This window comes from Staurois parvus, unplaced genomic scaffold, assembly GCF_062004578.1.
Source record: "Staurois parvus isolate SC_StPar_1 unplaced genomic scaffold, SC_StPar_1.0 ptg000235l, whole genome shotgun sequence".
NCBI classification, from domain to species: Eukaryota; Metazoa; Chordata; class Amphibia; order Anura; family Ranidae; genus Staurois; species Staurois parvus.
Genome location: NW_028318031.1, coordinates 4,266,038 through 4,283,417, shown reverse-complemented (window position 1 = coordinate 4,283,417; position 17,380 = coordinate 4,266,038). Strand labels below are relative to the sequence as shown.

The 17,380-nt window shown below is 38.9% G+C and overlaps 1 protein-coding gene across 1 annotated transcript in view; it reads right to left on the bottom strand.

The window, feature by feature from the left end:
• Positions 1-17,380, bottom strand: part of LOC149460091 (uncharacterized) — a 370,510-nt gene that overhangs the window by 198,743 nt on the left and 154,387 nt on the right. The window contains 5 exon segments of the mRNA XM_089680163.1: positions 5,939-6,190; positions 9,180-9,431; positions 11,604-11,855; positions 14,029-14,280; positions 15,704-15,955. Coding sequence (XP_089536289.1) covers positions 5,939-6,190; positions 9,180-9,431; positions 11,604-11,855; positions 14,029-14,280; positions 15,704-15,955 — 1,260 coding nt within the window.

Below are 17,380 nucleotides of genomic sequence, written 5' to 3'. Positions count from 1 at the left end.
GTTTGCAGCCACTTCCTTCCATCACATCCATTCTTACTTTGGATTGCGAACATTGCCATACCTGCTCGTCGGGTTATTTACAGGAGTGTCTTCCATTTACAGTCCCACCATGATAGAGATGCTGCCCAATTGTTGCATACCATGGGAAACCATACACTAAGAATTCATGAAGAAGCAAGGAAGAGATTGAGCACGCTGATCACATAATTTTGAAAAGGCTATTTTAGAAGACATGCAGGATTTGGATCAGTACACTGGAAGATCATAGGGGAGAGGGATAGTCTATGGTACACAACATATTCCACTCAGAACAGGCCTCGCCATGGTCCACCAAAGAAATTGTGTGCACGTGCTCAGCGTCATATCCAGAGGCTGTCTTTAGGAAATAGACATATGAGTGCTGACAGCATTGCTGCAGAGGTTGAAGGGGTGGGGGTGGGGGGTCAGCCTGTCAGTGCTCACACCACACACTGCACACTGCATCAAATTGGTCTGCATGGCTGTCGTCCCAGAAGGAAGCCTCTTCTAAAGATGATGCACAGGAAAGCCCGCCAACAATTTTCTGAAGACAAGCAGACTAAGGCCATGGATTACTGGAACCATGTCCTGTGGTCTGATGAGACCAAGATAAACTTATTTGGTTCAGATGGTGTCAAGCGTGTGTGGCGGCAACCAGGTGAGGAGTACAAAGACAAGTGTGTCTTGCCTACAGTCAAGCATGGTGGTGGGAGTGTCATGGTCTGGGGCTGCACGAGTGCTGCTGGCAATGGGGAGCTACAGTTCATTGAGGGAACCATGAATGGCAACATGTACTGTGACATACTGAAGCAGAGCATGATCCCCTCCCTTCGGAGACTGGGCCGCAGGGCAGTATTCTAACATGATAATGACCCCAAACACACCTCCAAGATGACCACTGCTTTGCTAAAGAAGCTGAGGGTAAAGGTGATGGACTGGCCAAGCATGTCTCCAGACCTAATCCCTATTGAGCATCAGTGGGGCATCCTCAAATGGAAGGTGGAGGAGTGCACGGTCTCTAAAATCCACCAGCTTCGTGATGTCATCATGAAGGAGTGGAAGAGGAGTCCAGTGGCAACCTGTGAAGCTCTGGTGAACTCCATGCCAAAGAGGGTTAAGGCAGTGCTGGAAAATAATGGTGGCCACACAAAATATTGACACTTTGGGCCCAATTTGGACATTTTCCCTTAGGGGTGTACTCACTTTTGTTGCTAATGGTTTAGACCAGCAATGGGCAAACTACGGCCCGGCAGACCTTTTAATCCGGCCCGCGGAGCTAGCCTCCCGCTAGGCTCCTCTCACAGTCCGCCCTGAAGACCGGTGTAGCATTAAAATCTGTCTCCTATGAGGATCTGTCCCCCTCGACGTATCTGCGCATGTGCCGGAGATCGCCGATCGGCTGCTAATGCCTGAAACTGGCACATGCGCAGATACGTCGAGGGGGACAGATCCTCATAGGAGACAGATTTTCATGCTACACCAGAACGGCGCGGGAACACGGCGAGAGGAACGCGCGGAGCAAAGGTAAGTGAATTGACACAGAGGGGACTTGGGGACTTAATATGGGGGATGAATTAATATGGGGAATGAATTACTATGGGGGATGAATTACTATAGGGGGGATGAATTACTATATGGGGGATGAATTACTATATGGGGGATGAATTACTATGGGGGATGTATTACTATGGGGGATGAATTACTATATGGGGGATGAATTACTATATGGGGGATGAATTACTATGGGGGATGAATTACTATAGGGGGGATGAATTACTATATGGGGGATGAATTACTATATGGGGGATGAATTACTATGGGGGATGAATTACTATATGGGGGATGAATTACTATATGGGGGATGAATTACTATGGGGGATGAATTACTATATGGGGGATGAATTACTATGGGGGATGAATTACTATATGGGGGATGAATTACTATGGGGGATGAATTACTATGGGGGATGAATTACTATATGGGGGATGAATTACTATGGGGGATGAATTACTATGGGGGATGAATTACTATATGGGGGATGAATTACTATATGGGGGATGAATTACTATGGGGGATGAATTACTATATGGGGGATGAATTACTATGGGGGATGAATTACTATATGGGGGATGAATTACTATGGGGGATGAATTACTATGGGGGATGAATTACTATATGGGGGATGAATTACTATGGGGGATGAATTACTATGGGGGATGAATTACTATATGGGGGATGAATTACTATGCTTACTATGGGGGAATATTCCTATACTTACTATGGATGACACATACACATCATTCATCTACTCTTGGTCCGGCCCGCGGGTCCAATATATGAACCCATTGCGGCCCTCAAGTCAAAAAGTTTCCCACCCCTGGTTTAGACATTAATGGCTGTGTGAGTTATTTTGAGGGGACAGCAAATTTACACTGTTATACAAGCTGTACACTCACTACTTTACATTGTAGCAAAGTGTAATTTCTTCAGTGTTGTCACATGAAACTATATAATAAAATATGTACAAAAATGTGAGGGGTGTACTCACTTCTGTGAGATACTGTGTCTATTTTCTCCTGTCATTTCATCAGTTTTTTAGAGACTTTTTATGTATATACCAGCATATACATCTGTATACACATATACATGTACTGCATTAACCTCCCAATCACGCCAAACATCAATATACATGTACATCACAATGGTATAATCCCTTGTTGGATCATCTGTCATAGGTAGTGGGAATACTTAACTTTTTCACAGTTATTTTTAGAGATATCTTTGGCGCAAATATTCATGAGACAGAATGGGATTAGGTATAGACAAGTATTCTAACAAAGGTGTAGAACGTGAGCTGTTAGGAGAGGGGTTTCATCAACTGGAAGGTTTTACAGATGGATATAAGAGTGACACTTTCCAGAACATCATAGAATGACAATAGCTTTTCTCCAACTGGACAAAACAGACCTGACTAAAGATGGCTTAGGGAGAGTGAATCTCTGTAATGGGGGCACAGACAGCAATAAAAACTGACAGAGGTTCTAATTCTTCCCCACTGTACCCATCCCACTGGTTATCACATCATGAGATAAAATACTGAATGGTTTCATGGGATAAATATAGCACATTTCAATGAAATAGCGCATGCCTTTTTTTAGTTTTTTTTTGTGAATTGGAAAAACATTTTTGAAAAATGCTATGAGCCATTTTACTTCAGATTTTAACCGCTAGCCTACAGGACACTTATACCCCCTTCCTGCCCAGGCCAATTTCCAGTTTTCAGCGCTGTTGCACTTTGAATGACAATTGCGCGGTCATACAACACTGTACTCATTTGAAATTTTTATCATTTTTTTGTGGCAGATAGAGATTTCTTTTGGTGGTATTTAATCACCTCTGGGATTTTTATTTTTTCTTAAACAAACCAAAAACCACTGAAAATTTTGGAAAAAAACGTTTTTTCTTAGTTTTTGTTAAACAATTTTGTAAATAAGTGATTTTTCTCCTTCACTGATATACGCTAATGAGGCTGCAGTGGTGGGCACTGATAGGCTGCACTGATGGACACTGATAGGTGGCACTGATGAGGATGCACTGGTAGGTGGCACTGATGGGCATTGACAGGCATCACTGATGGGCACTGAAAGGCAGCACTGATACATGGCACTGATATATGGCACTGATAGGCAGCACTGATAGGCGGCACTGCCTGGCACTGATAGGCGGCACTGACTGGCACTGTTAGGCGGCACTGACTGGCACTGATAGGCGGCACTGACACGGCACTGATAGGTGGCACTGATGAGGATGCACTGATAGGTGGCACTGATGGGCATTGACAGGCATTACTGATGGGCACTGAAGGCAGCACTGATACATGGCACTGATACATGGCACTGATAGGCAGCACTGATAGGCGGCACTGACTGGCACTGATAGGCGGCACTGACTGGCACTGATAGGTGGCACTGATTGGCAGCACTGATAGGTGGCACTGATTGGCATTGATAGGTGGCACTGACTGGCACTGATGGGTGACACTGACAGTTAGCTCAGATGGGCACTGATATGTGGCATTGATGTACACTGGTAGGCACTGATATGTGGCATTGATGTGCACTGGTAGGCACTGATATGTGGCATTAATGTGGCACTGATGGGCACTGACACAAGGCACTGATGAGCACTGACACAAGGCACTGATGGACACTGACAGGTGGCACTGCTGGGGCTACACTGATCAACAGGGCACACTGATCATCAGTGCCCTGATGATCAGTGTACATGTCCCCTCCGCGGAAAGCCAATTACCCCCTGACAGCTCGGGAGGAGAGAAATGCCGATAACTGGCATTTCCCTGTTTACATGTGATCAGCTGTGATTGGACACAGCTGATCACATGACCGAGCCGACATCTTCGGCTCTTTCCGTGATCGGTGATCCGCTGTGTCCGAGGGACACAGTGCACCGCTGAGCGCCACGCTGCGCGCTCCCTGAGCCGCGCATGCGCGGTGAGAATGGGAGGACGTCATTTGACGTCCTCCCAGAATAAAAGAACCACCTTGCGCCCATCATTGGACTATATGGCGGGCGGGAGGCGGTTAAAGAGGAAAATAACCCTTTGTGAATTGAGCCCAATGTAATTATTAAAAGATTTCTCTCCTATTCTGGTTTTGGTAACAACACAAGATTTTGGGCTTTCTCTAACATTTTTTCCCCAGAGACACTGGTCATTAGGAGAATTAGAGAGGATGAATATGCCCAGCAGAGACAGATAGGGTTCTAACCTGACCACACTTCAGGCCAATACTGAAAAACAATGTTCTGGATTTAAATACACTTTCACCATTGCTTACTGACTTTCCTAAATGTGTCCTGAGCATCCATGCTTTAGTGGCCTCTGGTCATGGAAAGGGTTTGAGATGTTCTACAGAATCTAAACTCACACAGTCATCAGCATCTCCACAAAAAAACTACCTTTGAAACCCAAAAAGTCACACCACTATTTTGTATTTTTCAGGTCTAAGTTAGGTGTAAGTTTTAGGTGGAGATTGGCAAAATGGGTAACTCCCCTATCTTTCCAAATATCTTGGAGACTTCAATGGCAGGGACTCCCTACCAAATTTACTTTTTTGCGTTTGTCTATTTTGGGTGTTCCCACTTCTCCTGATACTTAGATAAACAGGGAGTGAGGGACTGCTACAGAGAGCTCAAAATTTTCAGAGATAAAGAGATAAAATAAACTTTAGTTTGATATTTACCATAGGTATATTCTATACATAGTATAGAATGAGACATCAAACCAAACATGAAGTGCTAATGAATACAATTACAAAATATATATATTTTTGAAGATATTGTTATTACATTTAATTTAGCCTAGTAGTTCATAGAAGTGCTGCTGCATGATCATGTATTTTTCAGTGTGCTTTTGTGGTGTTCTTTTACATGTGTTTTTTATGCATTTTCATGCTTTTTTTTTAGGAAGAGGAGACTGGTTGTTTATCACAAAACCCTGCCAAAAATGCACCAAAAATGCACATATATGTGTTTTTCATGTCCTTTTCATGTGCTCACATTGAGGTCTATGGGGCACCATTTCAAAGATTGTACTGCAGAATTTTTCATTGAAGTGAATAGGCACCATAGATAATTATTTGATTTCCATTGTCATGCATTCAGTGCAACAGCAGATGCAGAAGAAATTGTACTAGTGTGGATGGGGCCTTAATCATTCATATACAGTGTGTTTTGGTAGTGACGTCTACAGAATTCTAATTACATAAAATGTTACATAGATAACATACATAATATGCATATGTTGTATTAAGGTTTCTGTGCATAAATTGGTAAATCTACTGATATCTAAATTAGTCCACAATGATTGGTACTGATATGCAGTTGTTCATCTGTACTCACTTGTATGAATGGATGTTATATTGGGTTCTCCTTGCACATCTGTCCCAGTGACTGCTATTATTTGGACATCATATTGCCTTCCAGATGTCAGTCCGTGTATGGAAATGGACTGTGAAGTTGTTGTATTCCAAAATATACCTTCAGACACCACTATTATATAGTAGCTGTAATTACTCTCTGGTGGAAACCAACTCAGGTCTACAGATTCAGCAGTTACATTGGTAATTAGGACATTTCTCACCATACCAGGTTCTAGAGTAAAAAAAATACACATTTGAGGTGAATTAACCGAATGTATTTTATCCAACTGAATTATCAGATAATAAGCTAAAAAAAATGAGCAAACAGGCAGTATTTAAAATGCAGAAGAGGCATACAGTACTCGGTTTACTCTGCTTTAGGGTGTACTACAGCGTACACGTGTGCAAGGGTCCTGTTTACTAGCAGATGGATTCAGGTGTTCCATGCATCCCCGTGCAGTCAGTCGCTCTCATGTCAATTGTGACAGAGTGGCTGCAATTTGACATATGTTTGGCTGCGGTGCACATCCCCGAATGCACAATGTCTGCTTTCGGGGCTATACACATGCACAAATGTCAAATTGGAAAGTGTCTGTGTCCATGCAGCCCCTATCTCCCAACTGACATAAATGGCACTACCTGCATGGGATGCTGAAAACACCTGCATTCCTGTGCACATAAACAGGGCCATCACACGGGTGTACACTGTAGTATATCCATGTGAATAAGACCTTAATTTTTCCTACCTGCCTGTCTGCACTGTACACTGAGCAGTGCACATGCAGCTCAGTGTACGATTTTGGCATCTGTTGATATGAATGAATTCCCACGCATGCATGGAGTGACCTCATTTAGACCCAACCAATCAAAATGGCCAAATATTGGAAACGAGAGGAAAACTAGCCAAAGATATCAGCAGCCAATGAGAGAGCCCTGGGACACCCCATCGCTGGACTGGAAGTGGGTGTAGTTTTGCTTTAAGGTATCTTTAGGGTTTAATAAGATAATGGAGAGAGTAACGGGTATGACTGCAGGAGAGTTTGAAGTAACCCGTTTGTTTCTGTGACTGCTCTGCAAAAATTTGGTATACTAAATGGGTAAGAACCTCTTTCAAATTCTCTGTGTTCAGGTTCTTCATAATTTCAGGTGCTACAAAGTAGACAGAAAATTGAATGATATTGCAGAAAAACCCATATCCAAGGATGTAACTGACTAAATGATAATTACCACAAACATTAGGAGGAATGAATGCCATTTTATCCATGTATACTAAGCACTGTGGGCACAAAACTGCATTTATATAACATTATTAAAACTCAAGGAATTGTACATAAAATAAATGTTGGAATAGCATTGCCACCTCTAGCTCCAAATGTGTCAATTTAGTTCATTCAGATTTGGGCACTGATTTCTGTTGTAGATATTACAAGATGGGTAAAAATATAAATGTTCTAGTATGGTATGTATCAATATCTCTGATTTATCAAGCTGCTTAATGTGATATTAGTCACTTAAACTCCAGAAGGTTTTACCCCTTCATGACCAGGACATTTTTGCTATTCAGAACTGTGCTATTCTGACTGGCAATTGCTCGGTCATGCAACACTGTACCCAAATGAAATTTATATATTTTTTTTAAACACAAATAGAGCTGTCTTTTGGTGTTATTTAATAACCATTGGGCTTTTTTTTCTTTATAATCTAAAAAATACCTTAATTTTTGAGAAAAGACACTTTTTATGAGTTTCTGCTATATAGTTTTGCTAACAAATAATCTTTCCTCATAAATTTAAGCTAAAATGTAGTCTGCTACATTTCTTTGGTAAAAATAACCCAAATCAGTGATTAATATTTAGTCTCGGTGAAAGTTATAGAGTCTACAAACTATAGTATATATATTTAAAAAATGATCAGTCCCGAAGTACTGACTGCCTTGCTAATTTCTTGAAGCTCTAAAATGCCAGGACAGTACAAATCCCCCCCCCCCCTCTAAACACACACACACACCCATATGACCCCTTTTTGGAAAGTGGTATTTAGCAAGAGGCATGGTGAGTTTTTAGAAGTTGTAATTTACTCCCACTATTCTTTAGAAAATTAAAACATTAAATAAAATTTGTTTTTTTTCCACAATTTGTTAACATACTGTCAACCTTATAACAAAATCAGAGACCAGGAAGGTGTGCTAATTTCCAGGTATCAGGCATTCTACTCTATAAGAAGTTGAAGGCACAGTTCAGTTAAAAGTTGATATGTATGTGGCCTGCATAAAGTTTGATACTCACTTGTATAGTTAACTATTACTGAGCTGTTGCCATGGATATTATCAACAAAGGCAGAGACAAGGAAGGTGTAATAATTTCCAGGTGTCAATCCTTCAATAATGTCAGAAGTTGTCAAATGTTTTCAGTGTTCTAGTATGGTACGTATCAATATCTCTGACCTATCAAGCTGTTTAAAGTGATATAAACCACTGGACCTCTGGAAGGTTTTATCCCCCCCATGATCAGGGCATTTTTCTGCCATTCAGAATTGTGCTACTTTAACTGGCAATTGCTCATGCAACACTGTACCCAAATGAAATGTATATAGTTTATTTCTTTTGGTGGGTGGTATTTAATCACTACTTGGTTTTATTATTTTTGCTATGTTATCTAAAACAATACCAAAATAAAAAAAAAATACATTTTTCTAAGTTTCTGTTATAACATTTTGCTAACAAATAATATATCTTCATAAATTTAGACCAAAATGTAATCTGCTACATTTCTTTGGTAAAAATAACCCAAATCAGTATATATTATTTAGTCTGTGTGGAAGTTATAGAATCTATAAACTGTAATATATATATATGAAATTGATCAATCCTGATGTACTGACAGCCTCTTTAATTTCTCGAGGCTCTAAAATGCCAGGACAGTACAAATATCCCCCAAAGGACCCCTTTTGGAAAGTCGACAGTCCAAGTAATTTAGTAAGAGGCATGGCAAGTTTTTTGCAGTTGTAATTAATTGTCACTTTTTTGCAGAAAATTAAGAAATTAAATAAGATTAGTTTTTTTCCCATTATTTTTTTACATACTCTCAACATTTTCAATAAGAGCAGAGTCCAGGAAGGTGTGCTAATTTCCAGGTATCAGGCATTCTACTGTATAAGAAGTTGAAGGCACAGTTCTTCTAAACATTGATATGTGTGTGGCCTGCATACAGTTTGATACTCACTTGTATAGTTAGCTATTACTGAGCTGTTGCCGTGGATATTATCAACAAAGGCAGAGACAAGGAAGGTGTAATAATTTCCAGTCATCAGGCCTTCAATAATGTCAGAAGTTGTAGTTACATTCCTATTGAAAGTTGGCTCTCCCAGGATCTGAATGAAATAAAAACTGGCATTTCCATCTGGTTTGTCCCAGCTCAGAGACATAGAAGTGGTGGTGATATTCTCTGTGTTCAGGTTCTTCACAATTTCAGGTGCTACAAAGTAGACAGAAAATTGAATGATATTGCAGAAAAACCCATATCCAAGAATGTGACTGACTAAATGATAATTACCACAAACATTAGGAGGAATGTATGCCATTTTATCCATGTATACTAAGCACTGTGGGCACAAAACTGCATTTACATAACATTATTAAAACTCAAGGAATTGTACATAAAATAAATGTTGGAATAGCATTGCCACCTCTAGCTCCAAATGTGTCAATTTAGTTCATTCAGATTTGGGCACTGATTTCTGTTATAGATATAAGTATTACAAGTTGGGTAAAAATATAAACTACAATTTTTTTGTTATGGTTATGGAGGAAAGTTAGAGATGAATCTAGTAACAAAATTTTTTCAGTGTTCTAGTATGGTATGTATCAATATCTTTGATTTATCAAGCTGCTTAACGTGATATTAGTCACTAAAACTGCAGAAGGTTTAACCCCCTTCATGACCAGGGCATTTTTTGGTATTCAGAACTGTGCTATTTTGACTGGCAATTGATCGGTCATGCAACACTGTACCCAAACAAAATTTATATTGTTTTTTAAACACGAATAGAGCTGTCTTTTGGCATTATTTAATAACCACTGGGGTTTCTTGTTACATAATTTAAAAAAATACCTTAATTGTTTAGAAAAGACACGTTTTTCTGAGTTTTTGCTATATAGTTTTTATAGTTTTGCTAACAAATAATCTTTCCTCATAATTTTATGCCAAAATGTAGTCTGCTACATTTCTTTGGTAAACATAACCTAAATCAGTGCTTAATATTTAGTCTGGGTGAAAGTTATAGAGTCTACAAACCATAGTATATATAGTTGAAAATTGATCAGTCCTGATGTACTGACTGCCTCTCTAATTTCTTGAGGCCCTAAAATACCAGGACAGTACAAATACCACCCCACCCTCAAACACACACACCCATATGACCCCTTTTTGGAAAGTAGACAGTCCATGGTATTTAGCAAGAGGCATGATGAGTTTTTGGAAGTTGTAATTTATTCCCACAATTCTTTAGAAAATTAATACATTAAACAATATTTGTTTTTTTCCACAATTTTTTTTACATATTGTCAACATTGTTAACACAAGGAGAGGCCAGGAGGGTGAGCTAATTTCCAGGTATCAGGCATTCTACTCTATAAGAAGTTGAAGGCACAGTTCTACTAAAAGTTGATATGTGTGTGGCCTGCATAAAGTTTGATACTCACTGGTGTAGCTAGTTATTACTGAGATGTTGCCATGGATATTATCAACAAAGGAAGAGACAAGGAAGTTGTAATAATATCCAGGTGTCAATCCTTCAATAATGTCAGAAGTTGTCAAATGTTTTCACTGTCCTAGTATGGTAGGTATCAATATCTCTGACTTATCAAACTGCTTAAAGTGATATTAACCATTGGACCTCTGGAAGGTTTTATGCCAACCCCCCACCCTTCATGACCAGGATATTTCTCTGCCATTCAGAACTGTGCTACTTTAACTGGCAATTGCTCGATCATGCAACACTGTACCCAAATTAAATTTATATCATTTATTTCTTTTGGTGGTATTTAATCACTACTGAGTTTTATTATTTTTGCTATGTAATCTAAAACGATACCAAAATGAAAAAAAACAAATTTTTCTGAGTTTTTGTTATAACATTTTGCGAACAAATAATCTTTCTTCTTACATTTAGACCAAAATGTAATCTGCTACATTTCTTTGGTAAAAATAACCCAAATCAGTATATATTATTTAGTCTGTGTGGAAGTTATAGAATCTACAAACTATAATATATATTTAAGATGAAATTGATCAATCCTGATGTACTGACAACCTCTTTAATTTCTTGAGGTTCTAAATGCCAGGACAATACAAATATCCCCCAAAGGACCCTTTATGGAGAGTCAACAGTCCAAGTTATTTAGTAAGAGGCATGGCGAGTTTTTGCTGTTGTAAGTTTTTGTCCCAATTTTTTTGCAAAAAAAAAGTTAAATAAGATTTGTTTTTTTCCACACTTATTTTAATGCACTCTCAACATTATCAACAAGAGCAGAGACCAGGAAGGTGTGCTAATTTCCAGGTATCAGGCCTTCTACTCTATAAGAAGTTGAAGGCACAGTTCTACTAAACGTTGATATGTGTGTGGCCTGCATAAAGTTTGATACTCACTTGTATAGTTAGCTATTACTGAGCTGTTGCCGTGGATATTATCAACAAAGGCAGAGACAAGGAAGGTGTAATAATTTCCAGGCGTCAGGCCATCAATAATGTCAGAAGTTGTAGTTACATTCCTATTGAAAGTTGGCTCTCCCAGGATCTGAATGAAATAAAAACTGGCATTTCCGTTTGGTTTGTCCCAGCTCAGAGATATAGAAGTGGTGGTGATATTCTCTGTGTTCAGGTTCGTCACAATTTCAGGTGCTACAAAGTAGACAGAATATTGAATGATATTGCAGAAAAACCCATATCCAAGAATGTGACTGACTAAATTATAATTACCACAAACATTAGGATGAATGTATGCCATTTTATCCATGTATACTAAGCACTGTGGGCACAAAACTACATTTAGATAACATTATTAAAACTCAAGGAATTGTTCATAAAATAAATGTTGGAATGGCATTGCCACCTCTAGCTCCAAATATGTCAATTTAGTTCATTCAGATTTGGGCAATGATTTTTGTTGTAGATATAAGTATTACAAGTTGGGTAAAAATATAAACTACAATTATTTTGTTATGGTTATGGAGGAAAGTTAGAGATGAATCTAGTAACAAAATGCTGTCAGTGTTCTAGTATGGTATGTATCAATATCTCTGATTTATCAAGCTGCTTAACGTGATATTAGTCACTTAAACTGCAGAAGGTTTTACCCCCTTCATGACCAGGGTATTGTTTGCTATTCAGAACTCTGTTATTTTGACTGGCAATTGCTCGGTCATGCACTCTGTACCCAAATTAAATTTATATCTTTTTTTAAACATAAATAGAGCTGTTTTTGGTGTTATTTAATAACCACTTGGCTTTATTTGCTACAAAATTTAAAAAAAAACAACTTAATTTTTGAGAAAAGACACGTTTTTCAGAGTTCCTGCTATATAGTTTTGCTAACAAATAATCTTTCCCTTAAATTTAAGCTAAAATGTAGTCTGTTACATTTCTTTGGTAAAAATAACCCAAATCATTGTTTAATATTTAGTCTGGGTGAAAGTTATAGAGTCTACAAACTTACAAACTATAGTATATATATTTGAAAATTGATCAGTCCTGATGTACTGACTGCCTCTACAATTTCTTGAGACTGAGAAAATGCCAGTACAATACAAATACCCCCCCTTCAACACACACACACACACCTATATGACCTCTTTTTAGAAAGTAGATAGTCTATGGTATTTAGCAAGAGGCATTGTGAGTTTTTAGAAGTTGTAATTTATTCCCACAGTTTTTTGGAAAATTAATAAATTAAATAAAATATATTTTCTCCACAATTTTTTTACATACTGGTAACATTATTAACATGAGCAGAGACCAGGAAGGTGTGCTAATTTCCAGATATCAGGCATTCTACTCTATAATAAGTTGAAGGCTCATTTCAGTTAAAAGTTGATATGTGTGTGGCCTGCATAAAGTTTGATACTCACTTGTATAGCTAACTATTACTGAGCTGCTGCCGTGGATATTATCAACAAAGGCAGAGACAAGGAAAGTGTAATAATTTCCAGGAGTCAGGCCATCAATAATGTCCGAAGTTGTCAAAATGTTTTCAGTGTTCTAGTATGGTACCTAGCAACATCTGACTTATCAAGCTGCTTAAAATGTTATTAACCACGTGACCTCTGGAAGATTTTCTACCCCCCCCCCCCCCCCCCGCCCTTCATGACCAGGACCTTTTTCTGCCATTCAGAACAGTGCTTCTTTAACTGGCAATTGCGTGGTCATGCAACACTGTACCCGAATAAAATTTATATCATTTTTTTCTTTTGGTGGTATTTCATCATACTTTGCTACATAATCTAAAACAATACCAAAACGAGAAAAAAAAAAACACTTTTTTCTGAGTTTCTGTTATAGAATGTTGCTAACAAATAATCTTTCTTCATAAATTTGGACCAAAATGTAATCTGCTACATTTCTTTGGTAAAAACAATTCAAAACAGTATATATTATTTAGTCTGTCTGGAAGTTATAGAATCTACAAACTATAATATATATATATGAAATTGATCAATCCTGATGTACTGACAGTCTCTTTAACTTCTTGAGGCTCTAAAATGCCAGGACAATACAAATATCCCCCAAAGGACCCCTTTTGGAAAGTCCACAGTCCAAGTTATTTAGTAAACGGCATGGCAAGCTTTTTGCAGAAGTAATTTTTTGTCACAATTTTTTTGCGGAAAATTAAGAAATTAAATAAAATTAGATTTTTTTTTCCCCTTTTTTTTATGAATTCTCAAAATTATTAACAAGAGCAGAGACCAGGAAGGTGTGCTAATTTCCAGGTATCAGGCATTCTACTCTATAAGAAGTTGAAGGCACAGTTCTACTAAACGTTGATATGTGTGTGGCCTGCATAAAGTTTGATACTCACTTGTATAGTTAGCTATTACTGAGCTGTTGCCGTGGATATTATCAACAAAGGCAGAGACAAGGAAGGTGTAATAATTTCCAGGCGTCAGGCCATCAATAATGTCAGAAGTGGTAGTTACATTCCTATTGAAAGTTGGCTCTCCCAGGATCTGAATGAAATAAAAACTAGCATTTCCGTTTGGTTTGTCCCAGCTCAGAGATATAGAAGTGGTGGTGATATTCTCTGTGTTCAGGTTCTTCACAATTTCAGGTGCTGCTAAAAAATAGACAGAAAAATAAATGTTGGAATAGCATTGCCACCTCTAGCTCCAAATGTGTCAATTTAGCTCATTCAGATTTGGGCAATGATTTTTATTGTAGATATAAGTAATACAAGTTGGGTAAAACTATAAACTACAATTTTTTGTTAAGGTTATGGAGGAAAGATGAATCTAGTAACAAAATGTTTTCAGCACTGACTGACTCTAATTTCTTGAGGCTCAAAAATACCAGGACAGTACAAATAACCCCCCCCCCTCCCAATCCCTACACACACTCACACACACACCCATATGACCCCTTTTTGGAAAGTAGACAGTCCACGGTATTTAGCAAGAGGCATTGTGAGTTTTTAGAAGTTGTAATTTATTCCCACAATTCTTTGGAAAATTAATAAATTAAATAAAATTTGTTTTTTTTCCACTATTTTTTTTACATATTGTCAACCTTATTAACACGAGCAGAGGCCAGAACGGTGTGCTAATTTCCAGGTATCAGGCATTCTACTCTATAAGAAGTTGAAGGCACAGTTCTACTAAACGTTGATATGTGTGTGGCTTGCATAAGGACTGATACTCACTTGTATAATTAGCTATTACTGAGCTGTTGCCGTGGATATTATCAACAAAGGAAGAGACAAAGAAGGAGTAATCATTTCTCTGATTTATCAAGCTACTTAAAGTGAAATTAACCACTGGACCTCATTACCAGGACATTTTTCTGCCATTCAGAACTGTGCTTCTTTAACTGGAAATTGCTTGGTCATGCAACACTGTACCCAAATTAAATTTATATTATTTTTTCTTTTGGTGGTATTTCATCACTACTGTGTTTAATATTTTAGCTACATAAGATAAAACAATACCAAAATGAAAAAAACAATTTTCTGAGTTTCTGTTATAACATTTTGCTAACAAATAATATTTCTTCATAAATTTAGACCAAAATGTAATCTGCTACATTTCTTTGGTAAAAATAACCCAAATCAGTATATCTTATTTTGTCTGTGTGGAAGTTATAGAATATACAAACTATAATATATATTTAAGATGAAATTGATCATCCCTGATGTACTGACAACCTCTTTAATTTCTTGAGGTTCTAAATGCCAGGACAATACAAATATCCCCCAAAGGACCCTTTATGGAGAGTCGACAGTTCAAGTTATTTAGTAAGAGGCATGGCGAGTTTTTGCTGTTGTAAGTTTTTGTCCCAATTTTTTTGCAAAAAAAAGTTAAATAAGATTTGTTTTTTTTTCCACACTTTTTTTTAATGCACTCTCAACATTATCAACAAGAGCAGAGACCAGGAAGGTGTACTAATTTCCAGGTATCAGGCATTCTACTGTATAATAAGTTGAAGGCACAGTTCTACTAAACATTGATATGTGTGTGGCCTGCATAAAGTTTGATACTCACTTGCATAGTTAGCTATTACTGAGCTGTTGCCGTGGATATTATCAACAAAGGCAGAGACAAGGAAGGTGTAAACATTTCCAGGCGTCAGGCCATCAATAATGTCAGAAGTAGTAGTTACATTCCTATTGAAAGTTGGCTCTCCCAGGATCTGAATGAAATAAAAACTGGCATTTCCATCTGGTTTTTCCCAGCTCAGAGATATAGAAGTGGTGGTGATATTCTCTATGTTCAGGTTCTTCACGATTTCAGGTGCTACAAAGTAGACAGAAAATTGAATGATATTGCAGAAAAACCAATATCCAAGAATGTGACTGACTAAATTATAATTACCACAAACATTAGGAGGAATGTATGCCATTTTATCCATGTATACTAAGCACTGTGGGCACAGAACTACATTTAGATAACATTATTAAAACTCAAGGAATTGTACATAAGATACTGTATATTTCACTCCATAAGACGCACTTTGTTCTCCAAAAAACATGGGGGAAAATGTCTGTGCATCTTGTGGAGCGAATATGGAGTGGCAGGCCCGGTATTCTCCCCGTCACCGCCGCCGTGTTAGAATACCGAGCCATCCGCTCGGCTCTACTGTGCAGAGGAATCTTCTCCTCGGTCCAACGGTGTCCTGCTTTTACTGGCCATCTTCTCTCCCTGACGCCAGCATCTTAAGTGTGGGCACCCGGCTGTGACAGCTTGCGGCTTCACAGCTGGGTGCCCACTGCAAATGCAGGAGAAGCGCTGCGCTTTGTGAATGGCCCCGTAGTCTTCTGGGGCTTGTCACGTGTTCCACAAGACTAAGGGGAGGACAACTCCATGCAAGTGGGAGTGGGTACTTGTTAAATTCGGGTACCAGCCCCCCCCGTCCCCAAAGGTCTATCGTCTCTGGTCATCTCCTGTACTATGTCTCCAGCCTCTGGTCATCTCCTGTACTATGTCCACAGTCTCTGGTCATCTCCTGTACTATGTCCGCAGCATCTGGTCATATACTGTACTATGTCTCCAGCCTCTGGTCATCTCCTGTACTATGTCCACAGCCTCTGGTCATCTCCTGTACTATGTCCGCAGTCTCTGGTCATATACTGTACTATGTCTCCAGCCTCTGGTCATCTCCTGTACTATGTCCGCAGTCTCTGGTCATCTCCTGTACTATGTCCACAGTCTCTGGTCATCTTCTGTAGTATGTCCGCAGTCTCTGGTCATCTTCTGTAATATGTCCGCAGTCTCTGGTCATCTCCTGTACTATGTCCGCAGTCTCTGGTCATATACTGTACTATGTCTCCAGCCTCTGGTCATCTCCTGTACTATGTCCGCAGTCTCTGGTCATCTCCTGTACTATGTCCGCAGTCTCTGGTCATCTTCTGTAGTATGTCCGCAGTCTCTGGTCATCTTCTGTAATATGTCCGCAGTCTCTGGTCATCTCCTGTACTATGTCCACAGTCTCTGGTCATCTTCTGTAGTATGTCCGCAGTCTCTGGTCATCTTCTGTAGTATGTCCGCAGTCTCTGGTCATCTCCTGTACTATGTCCGCAGTCTCTGGTCATCTTCTGTACTATGTCTGCAGTCTCTGGTCATCTCCTGTACTATGTCCGTAGTCTCTGGTCATCTCCTGTAATATGTCCACAGTTTCTGGTCATCTCCTGTACTATGTCCGCAGTCTCTGGTCATCTCCTG